General features: G+C 39.9%; 1 protein-coding gene across 1 annotated transcript in view; it reads left to right on the top strand.

Moving 5' to 3' along the window:
- The window catches only part of st3gal3b (ST3 beta-galactoside alpha-2,3-sialyltransferase 3b), a 111,352-nt gene that overhangs the window by 35,561 nt on the left and 59,833 nt on the right, over positions 1-15,958 (top strand). Inside the window, exon 7 of the mRNA XM_037682009.1 lies at positions 7,036-7,130. Coding sequence (XP_037537937.1) covers positions 7,036-7,130 — 95 coding nt within the window. The remainder of the gene's footprint in view (positions 1-7,035; positions 7,131-15,958) is intronic.

The raw sequence follows: 15,958 nt of genomic DNA, 5'->3' as shown, positions 1-15,958 counted from the left end.
AGATGACATGATTCAACCTTTTTTGCTTTTTAGTAATGGTTTATTCAAAACGAGTGTGGCCCACCAACATTTTTTTTAACTACTTAACAGTAAGGTTCTGTGTTTCCCCTTCTAATCATCTCCTCCTTCCTTCTTGTTTGTCTTCTTTGAACTCCTTCGCCCCTGCACAGCCCAATTTATTTTACCCCCCTCCCCTCCACTTCACCCAAACTGTTTGTGTTGGAGGCAGGACACGGTCTCAGAGTGTGTATGCTCCTGTCAGGTGATGTGAGCAGCAGGGAAAGCCAAACACTGAGTCCTCCATCCAACTCTGTTTATTCTCTCATGCTTCAAAGCTGTAATTAATGAACGCATCAGCAGCCGTTACCGGTGCTCAGAAGATGCTGAACCTAACCGGAAGATCTAATAATGTCAGCCATGTTTAGTCGTCGTGTAGAGTCACGTATATCTTGTGATTCCGAGGCAGTGTTATGATAATACAAGACTCCTGCTGAGAAACAGAACACTTTCTGCTTCTGTGCTCGCCTTTCATTCCCCATTTAAATGGCTTTGCTGGTTAGTGAGGTCTGTTAACTGTGGGAGCCATAATTCAAGGTTACTGAGAAAGTGTGTGTATTTATTGCTCAGCGCCAGACAGCGGCTCCTCTGTGGGATGTAAAAATTGCAATGCTGGTGGGCTGTTTCTGGCAAAGAGAACCGGCCAGCTGATTCTAGTAACACAATCTGTGCATGTGTTTAATCATATGCAAAGATGATCATGTTAATACATTTTTGTAAGCCACATTAGCATTGATATCCAGAGGTTATGGCGTGCTGTGGAAGTATATCCAAACCTGGACGGTATGATCGCCTTGAGAACAAAATCCCCGTTTTCACAGTATTACAACAGAAATGTAAAAGTATGATTTATTTGCTTTTATTACAAAAAAGTATAGTATTAGTACCGCTGCCTAAAGAATATTACACATTGCTTAATCATGATTATATTATGGGTTTTCTTAATAGATGGTACATTATGAACACAGTTCACCATGAGCAGTTTGTTTAACACAGTCAGTTCTTCACATAAATAAGTGCCGTTCACTGGGAGCTGAGATTTACCACTGTCAGAGACTATTTTTTGTTTGACCAACTGGTATTTTGTATACCTTACAAATGAGGTGCCTTTAAAATGATGAGGAGAAAGTTGTTGCCTTAATTTCTTTTCAGCACTACAAGATAGACACAAGCAGCAGACTTTAACTAAAATGGAACACTAGATGTATTTGTAATTTTAGAGTAACTCTGCCTGTTGCACAGAATATTACTTCTTTGCTGCTGCTCAGCTTTTTGAAAAGAAAGATTAAAAGTATGAAAGGCTGATGTAAGCTGGATTATTAGCTTCTGGTAGGTTGTTTTCTCCACCTGCCAACATGCTTACTCTTGTAGCTTGTTGCAAACGTTTATCTCAAAACAGCGTTGCTTCTCTGGTAGCAAAGTCACAACAGCCTGGTACTGACTGGATATAAAACACACAACCAACTGGTACCTTTTTTAATGAGCTTAAAAATGTAGAGGAGATGGCCCCTTTGGTTGCTGTAGACTAGAGTTGCATTCGGGCCTAAAAAATCTGACCTAACCCGGCCTCAGCCAGTGGCTGTTTTTTCTGAACCCGACCCAACCCGATCATTAAACTGTAATTACAGACCCGAACCCAGAAAAAACCCGACCTTTATTTTTTATTAAGCTTTTACTGTTTTTGCAAGCAAATCAGTTTGAGATTATATTTTTAAAAACATAAATAAAGTAAGATAAGAGTTCTTGTTTCACCAAATGGATATTAACATGCAAAACAAATAGCCTAAAAAAAAAAAAAAAATCTCTAACGATAGGCTATTAAACAGATGAACAAAAATGTTTTAGAGCAAAATTATTCGGAAAAATATAGAACAAGACTATTTTAATTGAACAAGCTGCTCGCTTCAGCTTTTATGCTGCTACTTCCATCACCGCAGATGACAGCAGGTGCAGAAGCGCGCGTGGCCGGTGATCCTGTTGTCCATCTGAGTTTAAAGCAACTTTTATTTTCCCTCTTTCATCTGGCCGGTCAGACCTGCCTCCTCCTCTACAAGTAGATTAACACAATTTTACATTGTGCATTCTTATTCAGTTTTCTTTGTGCTGTGTGATTCAAAAAACCATATCCAAAGCCCGAGACTGACCCGGTCCGCCCATCATGCACATTATTTTGGCCCGAACATCAGGTCGAGCTGGGCCTGGGTTAGAAATGGCAGTTCTATTGTAGACCATTAAAGCACAACTCAGCGCAACAGGTCTGGTAACAGAGGAAGGAAACAAATAAACCAAAACATCAACACTCTAGCTCTATGATGCTGTTTATAAGAATTTAAACTGTAGGAACAGTATGACTTCATGACTTTTTACACAATTATATACCTAGAAACAAGTAACTGGATCATGTCTGTTCTTATATACGTGACCGTCAGAGGAGAAACAAAATAGACTATCTTTTTTATTTGACATCTGTTCAGATTTCACCATAGGTCAGGGGTCTGCCGCCTTTACCATCAACAGAGCCACTTTGTGCCTTCGTTCACTAAATTAAACATGTCTGGGGCTGCAAAACCTGCTGCAATTGTGATTATCAACTAGAGTTGCATTCGGGCCAAAAAAAATCCGATCCAGCCCGTAGTCATCATTTCCAAACCCCACCTGACTTGATGAATTAACAGTAATTACAGGTCCGAACCTGGAAAAAAAAAAATTTTAATTAGTTATTAACGGTCGGAGACGCGCAGTTGAATAAAAGGGGCAGAAGATTCTGAGCTGAGGGGGTGTTTGTCATTTCATGGCTGTAAAAGAGCATTAAATCCCTGTTTCTGCTGCATTCTGATTTATTCAGACAGGACCCTGCTCTGACACGTCTGCTTTGAGATCTCATGTTTGGGTCATCGGCTGCGCGTCCACTGAGTGCAGCGGCTGAATGAACGTCCATTTGGACGATGGATTGCCAACTGAACTTTTTATCTCTTTCAATGCCGGTCAGCTTGCGCTGAAATGGCCGTGTGCGGCTGGTGAAGTATGGCAAGCCATGTTACCATATAATTAGATCGCGGCTGATCCTGACCCAGTTAAAAGCCCAACACCGACCCGGCCTGCCCATCCAGCACATTATCATGGTCCGGCCCGCCCCAAATTTGGATCGGGCGGGGCTTAGGGCTCTGGTTAGAAATGACAGCTCTATTATCAACTGGTGGCCCATGGGCCACTTTAGGTTTTGTTGGAGTAGACTTTTCTGGCCAGTAAGGATGACATTAAAAAACAAAAAATTTCTAATCATTTGTAACATTTATTGATATGTTTACAATTTAAGACAAAAGAAAACACCAGATTTTTGTAAAGAAAGGGAAAAATACATTTGTTTTTACTTTTTTTTTTTTTTTTATTAAAAAAAACAAAACTATGAACTATGCAGACCGAAGTTATTTTTTAATTGTGGAAAAATTAAATATCCTGCTTTGAAGAAATAAAGCATAAAGTTAAAGTGAGTATGTTTTACTCCTTAGATTAGTTCTAGGTTTTGCATATTTGCTTAAGAAATGACAGAGAAACTTGCTAAAACTAGCCTTTTTTTGTTGTTGGTATAAAAACCTATAAAATTTAGTTTTCTGGTCGCTTTGGTCAAAGCATGACAGAGTCCCTGCAGAGGCACCAAAGAGCCGAACGTGGCTCCAGAGGCGCAGGTTGCAGAGCCCTGCCATAGGTCATAAAAACACATCCATCCTGAAGTCACACGCGCAGAAGTGGCACGCAGCCGAGCGCTCAGGTCACAGGCGCTGCAGTCAGTTAAAGGAAATGGATTCTTTGGGTTTTGAAGCTGTGATTAATCAAGGAAACACATACACACTTCCATGGACACACAGGATAAGGAAAAGGTGAAGCTGGAAGAAGCAGTTCAGGGGCCATTGAAAACACTGATCACATGCACGTTTCTCAGCACCACATCCCGCACCCAACCAGTTTTTAGTTAATGTTTTTTAATTTGTCTGGAGCAGTTGATTCTATGTGTTCTTTGTCATCGGCAAACTTTTTTTTTTTGGTACGTTTCAGGCACAAACCTCTTTAAATTTCATCTTAAAATGACCCAGTTCATTGTAGTTTTATTTTCTAAACTAATGACAGTTTTGTCTGGTTTCACAAAAAAGGTTTAAATCACATCCTCTGGACAGTTTCATTTTGGGAGAAATGTTTCATCTTTCATCTAAAAGACTTTATTAGTCTGAGGCCTGCCAACAAGATCTGTCTTATAAATAGTACCTCCTTGATGTGCTGAGGAATTCACAGAAACTGGCTTTAGACATGCAAAAAGGGACCATCTGTCCAAACAACTAGTCATCATGTACAACAATCAAATGTTTTAGGCCTGATGGCCGACTTGTTACTCGCAGAAACAGCCTGAGGAACACCAAGGCCAAAATGGTTTAGAAAAAAGGTTTAAGCTCAATCATCCAGGTAGATAAGTCACAACAAAGGGTTAAATCATGTCATCTGGACACATTTCTTCTTGGATGATTGAGTTTTCAAAACTTTTTATGCATATGTGTATATGAGCTGTGTACATGAGATCCTCATTGCTAGGTTGGAGCAGTGGGTGGGCATCACAGGGTCAGCCCTCAATTGGTTCATCTCTTACCTCGCTGACGGATACTTTTGTGTCTCCATCAAGGATTTTAGTTCTGCAGAGCTTAAATGGGGGGTTCCGCAGGGGTCCACCCTGGGTCCCCTCCTATTCTCTTTATACCTGCTGCCACTTGGTGCTATTTTCCAGAAACACAACATACCCTTTCACTTCTACGCCGATGACTGTCAAATTTACTTCCCCCTAAGACACAATGGTACATGCTATATTCAACCTCTGCTCGACTGCCTGGCTGACATCAGGGACTGGATGGCTTTAAATTTCTTAAGTTTCAGTAGCTATGTTTACATGCGCAACATTTTTTGACCGGATTGAAATGTTTTCAGATTAAATAAATCAAATGTATTGTTTACATGGGCACAATCTGTTCATGACAAGCGTTTACATGCAGCGGGCTTTGTTCTGAACAGCAGTACTGACATGCGCAGGGTGGTAAACTCTCCTTAAAAAAACACAGAAGAAGAAGTTCTACTTCCGGGGTGAACGTAAACAAACCTGAGCACCCAAAATGGACCCGCGACAGGTTTTAATATTGGTGGAGACGTTGCTGCACTCCCTGACGGAGCTACAGGTGATACAGATCATTTTGAGCTCTTTGAAAGTTTCTAGTAGAAATGTTGTGTCGCTCATCGACCAGTTTTGCTTCCCTGACATGCTAAAATTATTAGCATTAGCCAGGCGGAAATGGCAAAGTCGCACATGCGCAGTCAGGTCAGTTTTTCACGATCAGATAAAAACGAACAGATTACAGATCATGTTTACATGCGCACCGATCGGGTTACGGATCGGCGTAAACCACCCGTTTTGTTCTGATCACAAATGATATCGGATTGCGCCGAATACACAAAAAATAACCTGAACGGAGTGTTTACATGACACACTTTTATTCCGACCAGCCATTTGATCCGGTTACTTATGTCCATGTAAACATACCTAATGAAAAGAAGTCTGAAGTCATATTGTTCCCTCCCAACGACACAATCACAAACCACTGCATCAACCTTTCCACTCTAACCCTGTCAGAAAAACAAAGAGTCACTAATCTGGGAGTGATAATGGACCCTTCCCTGAAACTTAACAGTAACGTAAACATGATTGTTAAATCATGTTTCTTCCAACTGAGGCGGCTGTCTAAACTGAAGCCCATATTGTCCAAAAAGAACCTGGAGACAGTAATACATGCATTCATTACATCTAGGCTTGATTACTGCAATTCGCTCCTATTTGGCATCATTCAGACCTCCATTGCACGACTACAACTGGTCCAGAATGTAGCAGCCCAATTTTTAACCAGTACAGGCAAAAGAGAGCACATTACACCAGTCTTGGCCTCACTGCACGTTCCCTGAGGTCAGCGACCAGTTGCTCCTCACAGTTCCAGGAACTCGTCTTAAGCGCAGAGGTGACAGGGCCTTCTCTGTAGCAGGACCAAGACTTTGGAAAGAGTTACCTCTGCTTGTCAGACAGGCCCCCTCCCTCTCAGTTTTCAAATCCCATTCAAAAACTCACTATTATTCTGTAGCTTTCATCACCAGATGATCTGTGTTTTGAACCTGTATGCTCCACACAGGTTAGTCGTCATATTTATTATTTGCATCGTTTTTATGTCTATATTCTGATTTACCTCATTTTGTATTTTGCTTTGTGAGTTGCCTGTTGTTCTGTCTGTACAGCACTTTGGTTGGCCTTGTCGCTGTTTTAAGTGCTCTATAAATAAAATGGTATGGTATATTTGAGATCCTTATATACTGTTTCTTTTTATACTTTTATATATATATATATATATATATATATATAAATAAATAAACAATATATATATATATATATATATATATATATATATATTATATACTGTATATTATATATTTTACACTTTTTATATTTGTAACTGGGACCTTGTGCACAAAATTTTGTTCCACCTCATGTACCACATGTGGTGAAATGACAATAAATCTACTTTAAATTTTCTGAACCATTTTGGCCTTGGTGTCCTCAGGCTGTTTCTGTGAGTAGCAAGTTAGGCAGCTGGCATAAAACATTTGATTGTTGTACATGATGATCAGTTGTTTTGGACGGATGTCCCTTTTTTGCACGTCTAAAGCCAGTTTCTGTGAATTCCTCAGCAGGCTGGCTTGAAACACATCAAGGAGGTGCTATTTATAAGACAGATCTTGTTGGCAGGCCTCAGACTGATGAAGTCTTTTGGATGAAACTTTCAATTGTCACTAGGTGGGAGTGAGAGCGTGAACAATGAAACATCGCTAGTCAAAATGCATGGCAGATTTTCTTTTAGCTTGGCTAATGGAAACATTTTCACAATTTTTTCTCTTTTACAGGTTCATAAAATCAGCTCCAATGTTTCTTGATCGAAACTTCAAACGACTAGGAAAAATCAGCTATTACTTGCCTCCATTTGGCATCAGAACACAAGGTAAAAACTGTTCCAATCTTTCTCTTCAGCAGTGTTTACCCACAGCTTGCTATGAGCTTGTAAGACCGTTTTTATTAGGTCTGCTGTTCAGACAGGATAGTTGTTTTCCTTTTTCTGTTAAAACTACTAAGAAAAGTAGACAGTCAAGCAGTTCATGGAGATGTCTAAAGCAATTACTAAACAGAAGCCTATTTAATACAAGAGATGACCTCATCTCTTTCTCACGTCATGCACGCTTGTTTGAGTTCTCGGAGTTCCGCTGACTGGTTTCCGTTTAAATCTGACTTCTAGTTGGCAAAAGGCCCAATTTATTTTATGGTCAAATGATGACACCTCTCTTATCAAACCTTGTGTCTAAAGAGAGAAATCAAACTCACAAAGATCCCTAATTTGAGCATGTTTCTACACTTAAAATGTCAGACATCACTGACAGCAGAGCAGGTCATCCTAAATACACAATAGCTAAAATACTGTTTGACTGTTGTTTGATTAACGTCGTCTCTGGAACAGAGGATGGAGTGAAAAGGCTCATCACTTCGTTGCACCAATATTGTGGCACCTTAAGAATTAACTGCTTATTTTTCACTAAACACTCTACAGTGACCCAGGTCTCACTTGCAACAACTTGGCATCTTCATTGTTTGATGAGCTTCATAGATATTTATTGCCTACTGCCAAGGGGAAAAGGCTTGTGTCATTTTTGCCGGTGTCTTTCTGTGAGATTTTGTCTGTCAGCAACTTATCTTGAGAACTACTGGATGGAGTTTAATGAAACTCTCAGAAACTGTGTTTGCTAAGCAACATTAGCAAACATATAATGTCTAAGGCAATTTTACAGTTAACAAGAAAGTTCCTAGAGAAACTTTGATACAAACTGCCACATTTGCAGCCATTTCAAAATTTTGATTTGACAGTACTATGTGTTGGGGTTTGCTCTCAACTACCACTATACCAAATTTCAGCTAAATATGGCAACAACAAAAAAAGTCAATGAATTATAGTAATTTTTCATTTTAAACTATGGTGGCCATCTTGGATATTTGATTTGGATTCAGTATGTGATGGGGAACGTTCTCAGCTATAACCACACCAAATTTCAGCTCGGTATTTGTAAAAGTAGCCGAGTTAAAGCCGTTTACATGTAGCTTTGATGGCTATCTTGGATTTTTGAGTTCAATGGTAAATGGACTGTACTTATACAGCACCTTCCCATCTTATCAAGGTACTCAAAGCTCTTTACAATCTATTCCCTCATACAGCACTCTGCTATATACAACTGTATATACAAAGAATAATCGATACTTTAGATCACATTCATACACCAATGGGACACACATCAGAGGCAATGAGGGGTTCAGTGTCTTGCCCAGGGACACTTCGGCATGTTACTGCTGGTGAAATCGAACCCCCAACTCTTGCATTGCAGGACGACTGCTCTAACCACTCAGCCACAGCCACCCACAGTATTTACCACCAAACCAAAATTAAGTTTACGATCTCTAAAAATGGCTGATTTATAGTATTTTTTCCTTCGTAGCTCAGGTGGCCATCTTGCATTTTTAGATTTGAATTTAGAATGTGTTGTGCATCGCTCTCATGTACCACTACACCAAATTTCAGCTCAATACTTTTTAAAGTAGATGAGTCATATTTTTTTTTTTTACCTTTTAGTTAAGGTGACCATCTTGGATTTTTAATTTGCATTAGGATTGAATAACAACTCGCTCTCAGCTACCACCATACCCAATTTCAGCTCAATATCCCAAAGACACACAAGTCAATTTGGAGTTTTCTCAGGTAGCTACGGCAGCCATCTTTATCAGTCAGTGTTTTGTTCAGAGACCTCTCCACTCTAGGTCATGTGACCTCACTGTGGTTGTTAGAAGCTGTTGAGAGTTCTGTCAGGCTTTTTCAATGAGAAAAATTGTGTCTTCTTTGCAAATTACACCACCATAGTAACTCTAAACTCCAATAAAAGTAATAGCACACATCACGGTGCCGAGCCGGTCGTTTTGATATAACATTTGTGGTGGTACACACTTTGGACCGCATTAAAATTGAAAGACCCTTTCTCGGCAGTCCCTGAGGTAAAATTATGTATGGTAGTAGCTGTTAGTTATACATATTCAACACATACTCCCAGGACTAACATATCTTGTTAGATCTTGCAATATTGCGTGATATCGCACATTTACAAGATTTGACCAAAATGCTACAACTGTCCCTTCTTATCAAAGCATGATCTTTGTCTCCAGCTCTGAAATGAAACGGACGACATGCATTCTTTCATGCTAGGTCATTCATTTATTGTTTTTAGTTTTTCTTTGGCCTTGCAGAACAGATTTCCGTAATGTTACAAACTTTGAATGATTGCAGAACAAGTACTAAATTTGTTGTGGGGAAACTATTTTTGTCTCTCCAACAATAACACATGAGCCACGTAGTGCTCATGTGTCTTTTCATTGATGTTGATGCACTCTAGCAGTTCAGATATCAAACTAGTACACAGTACAATGGGAACTGAGAACAGTAATCTCTTTCACAGGTTTTCAGTATTTACATGCAAAAGGCACTAGAAATGTTACCTTTGTCCTCCAGTGAGTCGTCTGCTGTCATTGTACACACACTCAAACAGCCATTATGAAAAGAGCACTCCCTGTGCGAGTTACACCTGGTTTCTGTTTTCTCCACGGACTATGGTGGTGGTGGCTTTCCCTTTGATTGGTACTCATGTGGAGAGATGATACGTGTGGATCTTGAATAGACTGCCACAAAGGCGTCCAACTTGAGAACATGGAGCAGTGATAGTGGGCAGGAGTTCTATTTTTGCTTCTTGCTTTGCCAAGATAAGTGTTTGACAACAAAGTAGTCTGAAAACAGTTTTGTGAAACTGTTTCTTTATCAAAAGAATGTGGTTTTAATATGTAGGTAAAACACCAAGTGTTCACAATTTCCCATTTGAAGTAAACCAGTCTTTACGTTAATAAACTACACCAGGGTCTCATAACGGTGGGCTTAAAAAAATGCCCAACTTGTTTTTTGTTGTTTATGCTAATTCCTTCATCTGGCCTATCTTTTCTCTGCAGAAAGTGAACACAAGGCCTAGTAGAGGTTTAGCCTAAAAAGACAACTTGGTGAGTGAATGAAACTAGCATGGTGGTCTCTTAAGAGAATTTAAACATATTTACTGAACCATTGCAAGAGACAAACATTAGATGGACCTGGCTACATTTTTTGAAGACCACTAAACTACACTATTGACAGACTGGGTGAATTTTTTAATGCCAAGACAGGAAGTGACATGAATCTAATTAGTTCTCTTCAATATCTAGTGCCTTGCAGTTTTGCTTCTGGTGTCACGTTGAGAAGAAATATGCAGAGTTTATTGAAACAAGTTCAAAGGAAAGTTGGAGCCATTTTTTATTTACCATGTGTCCCAATTAGTGTTCGAGACAAACTTTTTCTTTTTTAAAGCTATTCAGGATATTAAATCACCTTTCAGTCTGGTAAACAATCAGAAGTTATTTAAGCCTTGCATTCATTGTTACTGATGATATGCTATTGTTTTATTTGTCTTTCCTGACCTAAAACATTTTAAGAGAAATGTTTTGATGGTAAATGGGAACCCTCAGGGCCTTCTACACCTTCTGAGAAGGTCCATAAATTCAGCATGACATGTTGCGTAGACATTTTTTATTAATATTTATTTTATCTAAAAAATATTATTTCAAAGTATTTTCTTATTTTTTGCAAATTTCTCCCATTTTACATAAACTACTTTGCAGTGGTGCAAGAAACTTTTTCATCCATGAAAATACAGTTATTCAATCAGATTCTTGAAAAATGTTTGTCTCCAGGCTGAAACATGTATGACAGTTCTTTCTCACTGGTTAGAACTGGTCTGTCTGGGCAGAGGGCAGAGCTCACTGGCTTCTGTGCAATGCTCCCATCTTTTTGGTGTTTAAACAATCCTTGTGTTTTGACTGGCAGGGAAAGAAACTCATGTATGAAAATATGTGCAGCTTTCATAGTAAAAGATGGCATGTGGACAAAATCTGAAAAAGCATGTTCATACAAAAATATGTGGATTTATGAAAATGTGCACACCCATATTTTGTGCACCTTTCATTTCTACATGAAATATAGTGCAACTGCACGTGCTGCTTGGATTGTCCTGCCCCCCCTCCCCGTAAATATGCAAATAGTACAAGTATAAATACACAAGAGGCTTTCACCTTCTATCCAAATAATCATAGCAGTCGTCAAGCCAAAAAAAAACAAAAAAAACAATGGGACTTAAAATTGTATTAAGAGGTAAGCTGTAAAATTTTATTTGGTAGTCATTCCTTTAAAAATAAGCAACAGAAAAGGGCAAACGCTGTTCATCAGTTGCAGTTTCAGACTTGTCGCATGCCTGAAATTTTTCCAAAAGTGGTGCGACATCAAGTTGCTGTCAATAAACGAGCCATTGAACAGTTGAAGTGCTTTAGCCACAATGTAGTTCTCAAACTGTGGGGTGTGATTCTCTGGAGGTGCCCAAGGATGTGCCAGGTGGGTAGCTGAATGTTCCCCCCCCCCCCTCCACCCCCCCGGTCTGAAACATGTACCAGGCAGAACTACCATTGCAGCGCTTTGTTGCTGCCCATACCTATTTTAGGGACACACAAAACAACAAATGTGTTGTTTGGAAAATGGAGAGATGCGTTATTGCTAAAAGTAAGGATTTTAATGAAGGATCACTAAACTGAGTTTATTTTGTTGTGTTTAAAAAAAAGGAAGACATCAGTCACAAATGCATTAAAGCTTTCTGTCAACCCAGCTGAGGTGAGTTCTCTACACCTCGATGCTCGCATTGTTTCATGTTGCTTTGAGACAGGTGTTGTACCAAAAAATGTTTGTGCACCGCGGGAGTCCTGTTTAAGTGTCTTTGTTTCTGCTGCTTTAGATCTTGCAGTCAAACAATATTAACACTAAAAGACGTATATATTCATGACCAAGATAATAATAATAATAATAATAATAATGCATTTTATTAGTTAGCGCCTTTCAAGACACCCAAGGACACTTCACAAAATTAAAAAGTGAGTGGGAGTGGTGGCGCAGAGGTTAGAGAGGTGGGCTTGTGATCCGAAGATCGCCGGTTCACGCCCCGGCCCCGACAACATCAAAAATTGTGGGTGGGGTAGATGAAACACCCACACTTGCCCCCACCCTCATTCGCCCCACTCTGGGCCCATGAGCAAGGTCCTTAACCCCCACCATGTGTGTGGGGTGCTCCCTAAAAAACAGGTCTCTCTTGAAAATGAGTTCTCGTGGCTCAATGAGACTAACCTGGATAAATAAAGGCTAAATGAAAAAAAATAAATAAATAAATAAATAAATAAAACACAAAGTAAAACAATACAAAATGGCTTTAAAAACACTAAACCAAGAAGAAAATAACAAGAAATGAAAGTGAGAAGGCTGAACAGATGAGTTCTGAGTTGTGATTTGAAGGTCTGAAGGGAGTCAATATTATGGATGTCCAGGGGAAGAGCGTTCCAGAGTTGGGGAGCAGAGTGAGAAAAGGCTCTGTGTCCCATGGTGCTGAGGCGGACGAGAGGCACGTTGAGGTGGATGGAAGAGGAAGAACGAAGGGAGCGTGAATGGGTGATAATGTGCAGGAGATCGGACAGATAGGGAGGGGCGAGGTTATGGATGGCCTTGAATGTGTACAGCAGGATTTCAAATTTAATTCTGAAAGTGACTGGAAGCCAGTGAAGTTGCTGTAAAACTGGGGTGATGTGGTAAAATGAGGGAGTTTTTGTAACGATGCGGGCAGCTGAATTTTGAACCATTTGAAGCTTATAGAGTCATTTGTGAGGCAGATCAAATAGGAGAGAGTTGCAGTAATCAATTCGAGAAATAACCAAGCTCTGGACCAGGATGGAAGCAGAGTGCGGGGGGAGGGATGGACGGAGACCGTTGATGTTTCAAAGGTGGAAGTATGCAGACCGGGTAATACTATTGATGTGAGAGTGAAAAGAGAGAGTGCTGTCAAGAATGACACCCAGACTCTTGAACGTGAGGGGAGGGAGAAACCATGGCGCTGTCAATGGTGAGGGAAAAACTGTTGATTCTAGATATGATGGATTTAGTGCCCATGAGTAGAAACTCTGTTTTATCACCGTTTAATTTAAGGAAATTAGACGTAAACCAGGATTTAATTTCAGTTAAGCAGGAAGTGAGGGAGGAGGGAGGAAGTGAAGAATTAGGTGCAGTGGATAAGAAGAGCTGGGTGTCGTCGGCAAAACAATGGAAGTGAATGTTAAATTTATGGAAGATATTGCAGAGGGGGAGAAGGTAGATGATGAAAACAAGGGGCCCCAGGACAGAGCCAAGATTATAGTGAAGGTATCTCTCCTTTTAACTTTTTTCCTCTAAAACTCACAATATTCTCTCCTTAAAGGGGTCAGTTTCACGTGTTTATGGTTTGTTACAAATATCTGCAGATTTCAATATTACACAACATTTTAGCAAAATAAACTAGGTTTTTGAGATTTTAAATGTGCTAAGCTTGTTTATATATGGAGCTATAGAGTGTTGTGCATTTAATGCAATATAAATTACTTTTTTGCATCGATTCTGGTGAGGTGTGAGTGAGAGAGTGAATGTTGTTTGTCTCGTTTGTCTCCATGTGGCCCTGTTATGGGACTTGCGACCTGTCCAGGGTGTCCCCCGTCTCTCGCACAATGACTGCTAGATATGGGCACCAGTGAACCCTGTGACCCAAAAAGAAAGAAGAGGGTAAAGACGATGGAAGGATGGATGGATAGTTTGTGTGCATTATTACCAATCGTGCAGGGAACTAATGTTTAGGTACTTCTAGCCACAAAAAAGTAAACAAATCTCTATTTTCAAATATAAATGGTAAATGGACTGTACTTATACAGCGCCTTTCTATCAAATCCAGATATTCAAAGCTCTTTACAACACAATCTGTGTCCTCATTTATCTCCACACACACATTCTAACAGCACTCCATTACATCTCTACAAAGCTAATCAAACAAGTCCTTCTATAGAGACAAACCAGTGCTTTTAGATCACACTCATTCACCGATGGCACACACATCAAAGGCAATGAGGGGTCCAGTGTTTTGCCAAGAGGCACTTCAACATGCGACTGGATAGTGGTGGAATCAAACCCCCAACTCTCGACGACTGTTCGAACCACTCAGCCACAACCGCCCCTTTAACAATTCTTCTTCTATAGTTCCTTTATATAATTGCTATATTCAAAATGGTGATATTTTATCAAATCATAGCACAGGTAGTGCTTTGAACAGAAAATTACTTAAGGCAGCCATTTTTATTTGCCAGACACGCAGACCTCAGCCTTAAGATAACTTTTTCACTCAAAGGGATTAGATTACAAAAGTTCAGTTCACAAAGTGAATACTTGATTCAAGAGGTTTGAGAATCAAACTATTAACTATAATGACCATTCCTTTTTCTGGACAAGACCCTTTCCAGCTCTGTTACAAATCTTGGAGTAAGAATGGACTCATCTTACATTTGAAAATCATATTAAGCATCTGTTTAAAACCTGTTTCTTCCATCTTCGAAATATCTCCAAACTGCGCCCATCTCTCACTTTTGCTGATGCAGAGAAACTCGTCCATGCCTTTGTCTCCTCCAGGCTCCACTACTGCAACTCCCTGTTTACTGGAATCTCCGGCAAAAACCTTCAGAAGCTTCAATATATTCAAAACAGTGCAGCCAGGATTTTATTGAGAGCTCGTAAATTTGAACATATTACACCCATTCTCCATAACCTCCACTGGCTTCCTGTCACCTACAGAATTCAGTACAAAATTGCCCATCAATGTTAAACGGAACTTCACCAGATTATCTGAAGGACCTTCTTGCTCCATATTCATCCACCCGGTCCCTACAATCACAGAACAGTCATCTCCTTCTCCTTCCACGATTTAAATTAAGGACCATGGGAGATCGGGCATTCTGTGTAGCTGCCCCCCCCGCCTCTGGAAATCCCTCCCCGAATTTCTGAGAGCTCCGCAATCATTGGTTGACTTTAAAAAAGGCTTAAAGACCTTTCTTTTTAAGCAAGCCTATTCAGAGTCAGAGAATCTTTATTGTCATTCGCACCTCATGTGGTACATGTGGTGGAGCGAAATTATGTACACAGGGTCCCAGTTACATCCAACAATAAAATTTAAAAGAAAAACAGTAATAACATCTAAGATATGAACTAAGAAAAACATCAACTAAATATACACTAAGCACTCATAACATAAAAAAACATTACGTTGAACATCAGCACAAACATGAACATGAGTCTGTGTGAGCAGATGAGCACGCATGAACACATCAACATTGAAACAGATCAGCAGCAACATTGAAACAGATCAGCAGCAACATTGAAACAGATCAGCAGCAACATGAAACAGATCAGCAGCATGATATGATTTTTCACAGTGATTATTCTGGTTAGAGATTCATGAGTCTAACAGCCTCAGGGTAGAAGCTGTTCCTCAGTCTAGTGGTTCTACACTTAATGCTCCTCCACCTCCTTCCTGAGGGGAGTGGGGCAAAAAGTGTGTGTGCTGGGTGAGTGGGGTCCTTCATGATGCAGGTGGCCCTCTTCCTGCATCTGGAGGTGTAGATGTCTGTGATGGTGGGGAGACTGACACCAACAGTCTTCTATTCTGCCTCCACATGATTTTATCACTGATTTTAGTTGATTTTTTATCACTGATTTTAGTTGATTTTTTATCACTGATTTTAGTTGATTTTATCACTGATTTTAGTTGATTTTATCATTGA

Source organism: Nematolebias whitei, chromosome 9 (genome assembly GCF_014905685.2).
Source record: "Nematolebias whitei isolate Nwh7 chromosome 9, NemWhi1, whole genome shotgun sequence".
NCBI classification, from domain to species: domain Eukaryota; kingdom Metazoa; phylum Chordata; class Actinopteri; order Cyprinodontiformes; family Rivulidae; genus Nematolebias; species Nematolebias whitei.
This window is presented reverse-complemented; position numbering and strand designations above follow the sequence as displayed.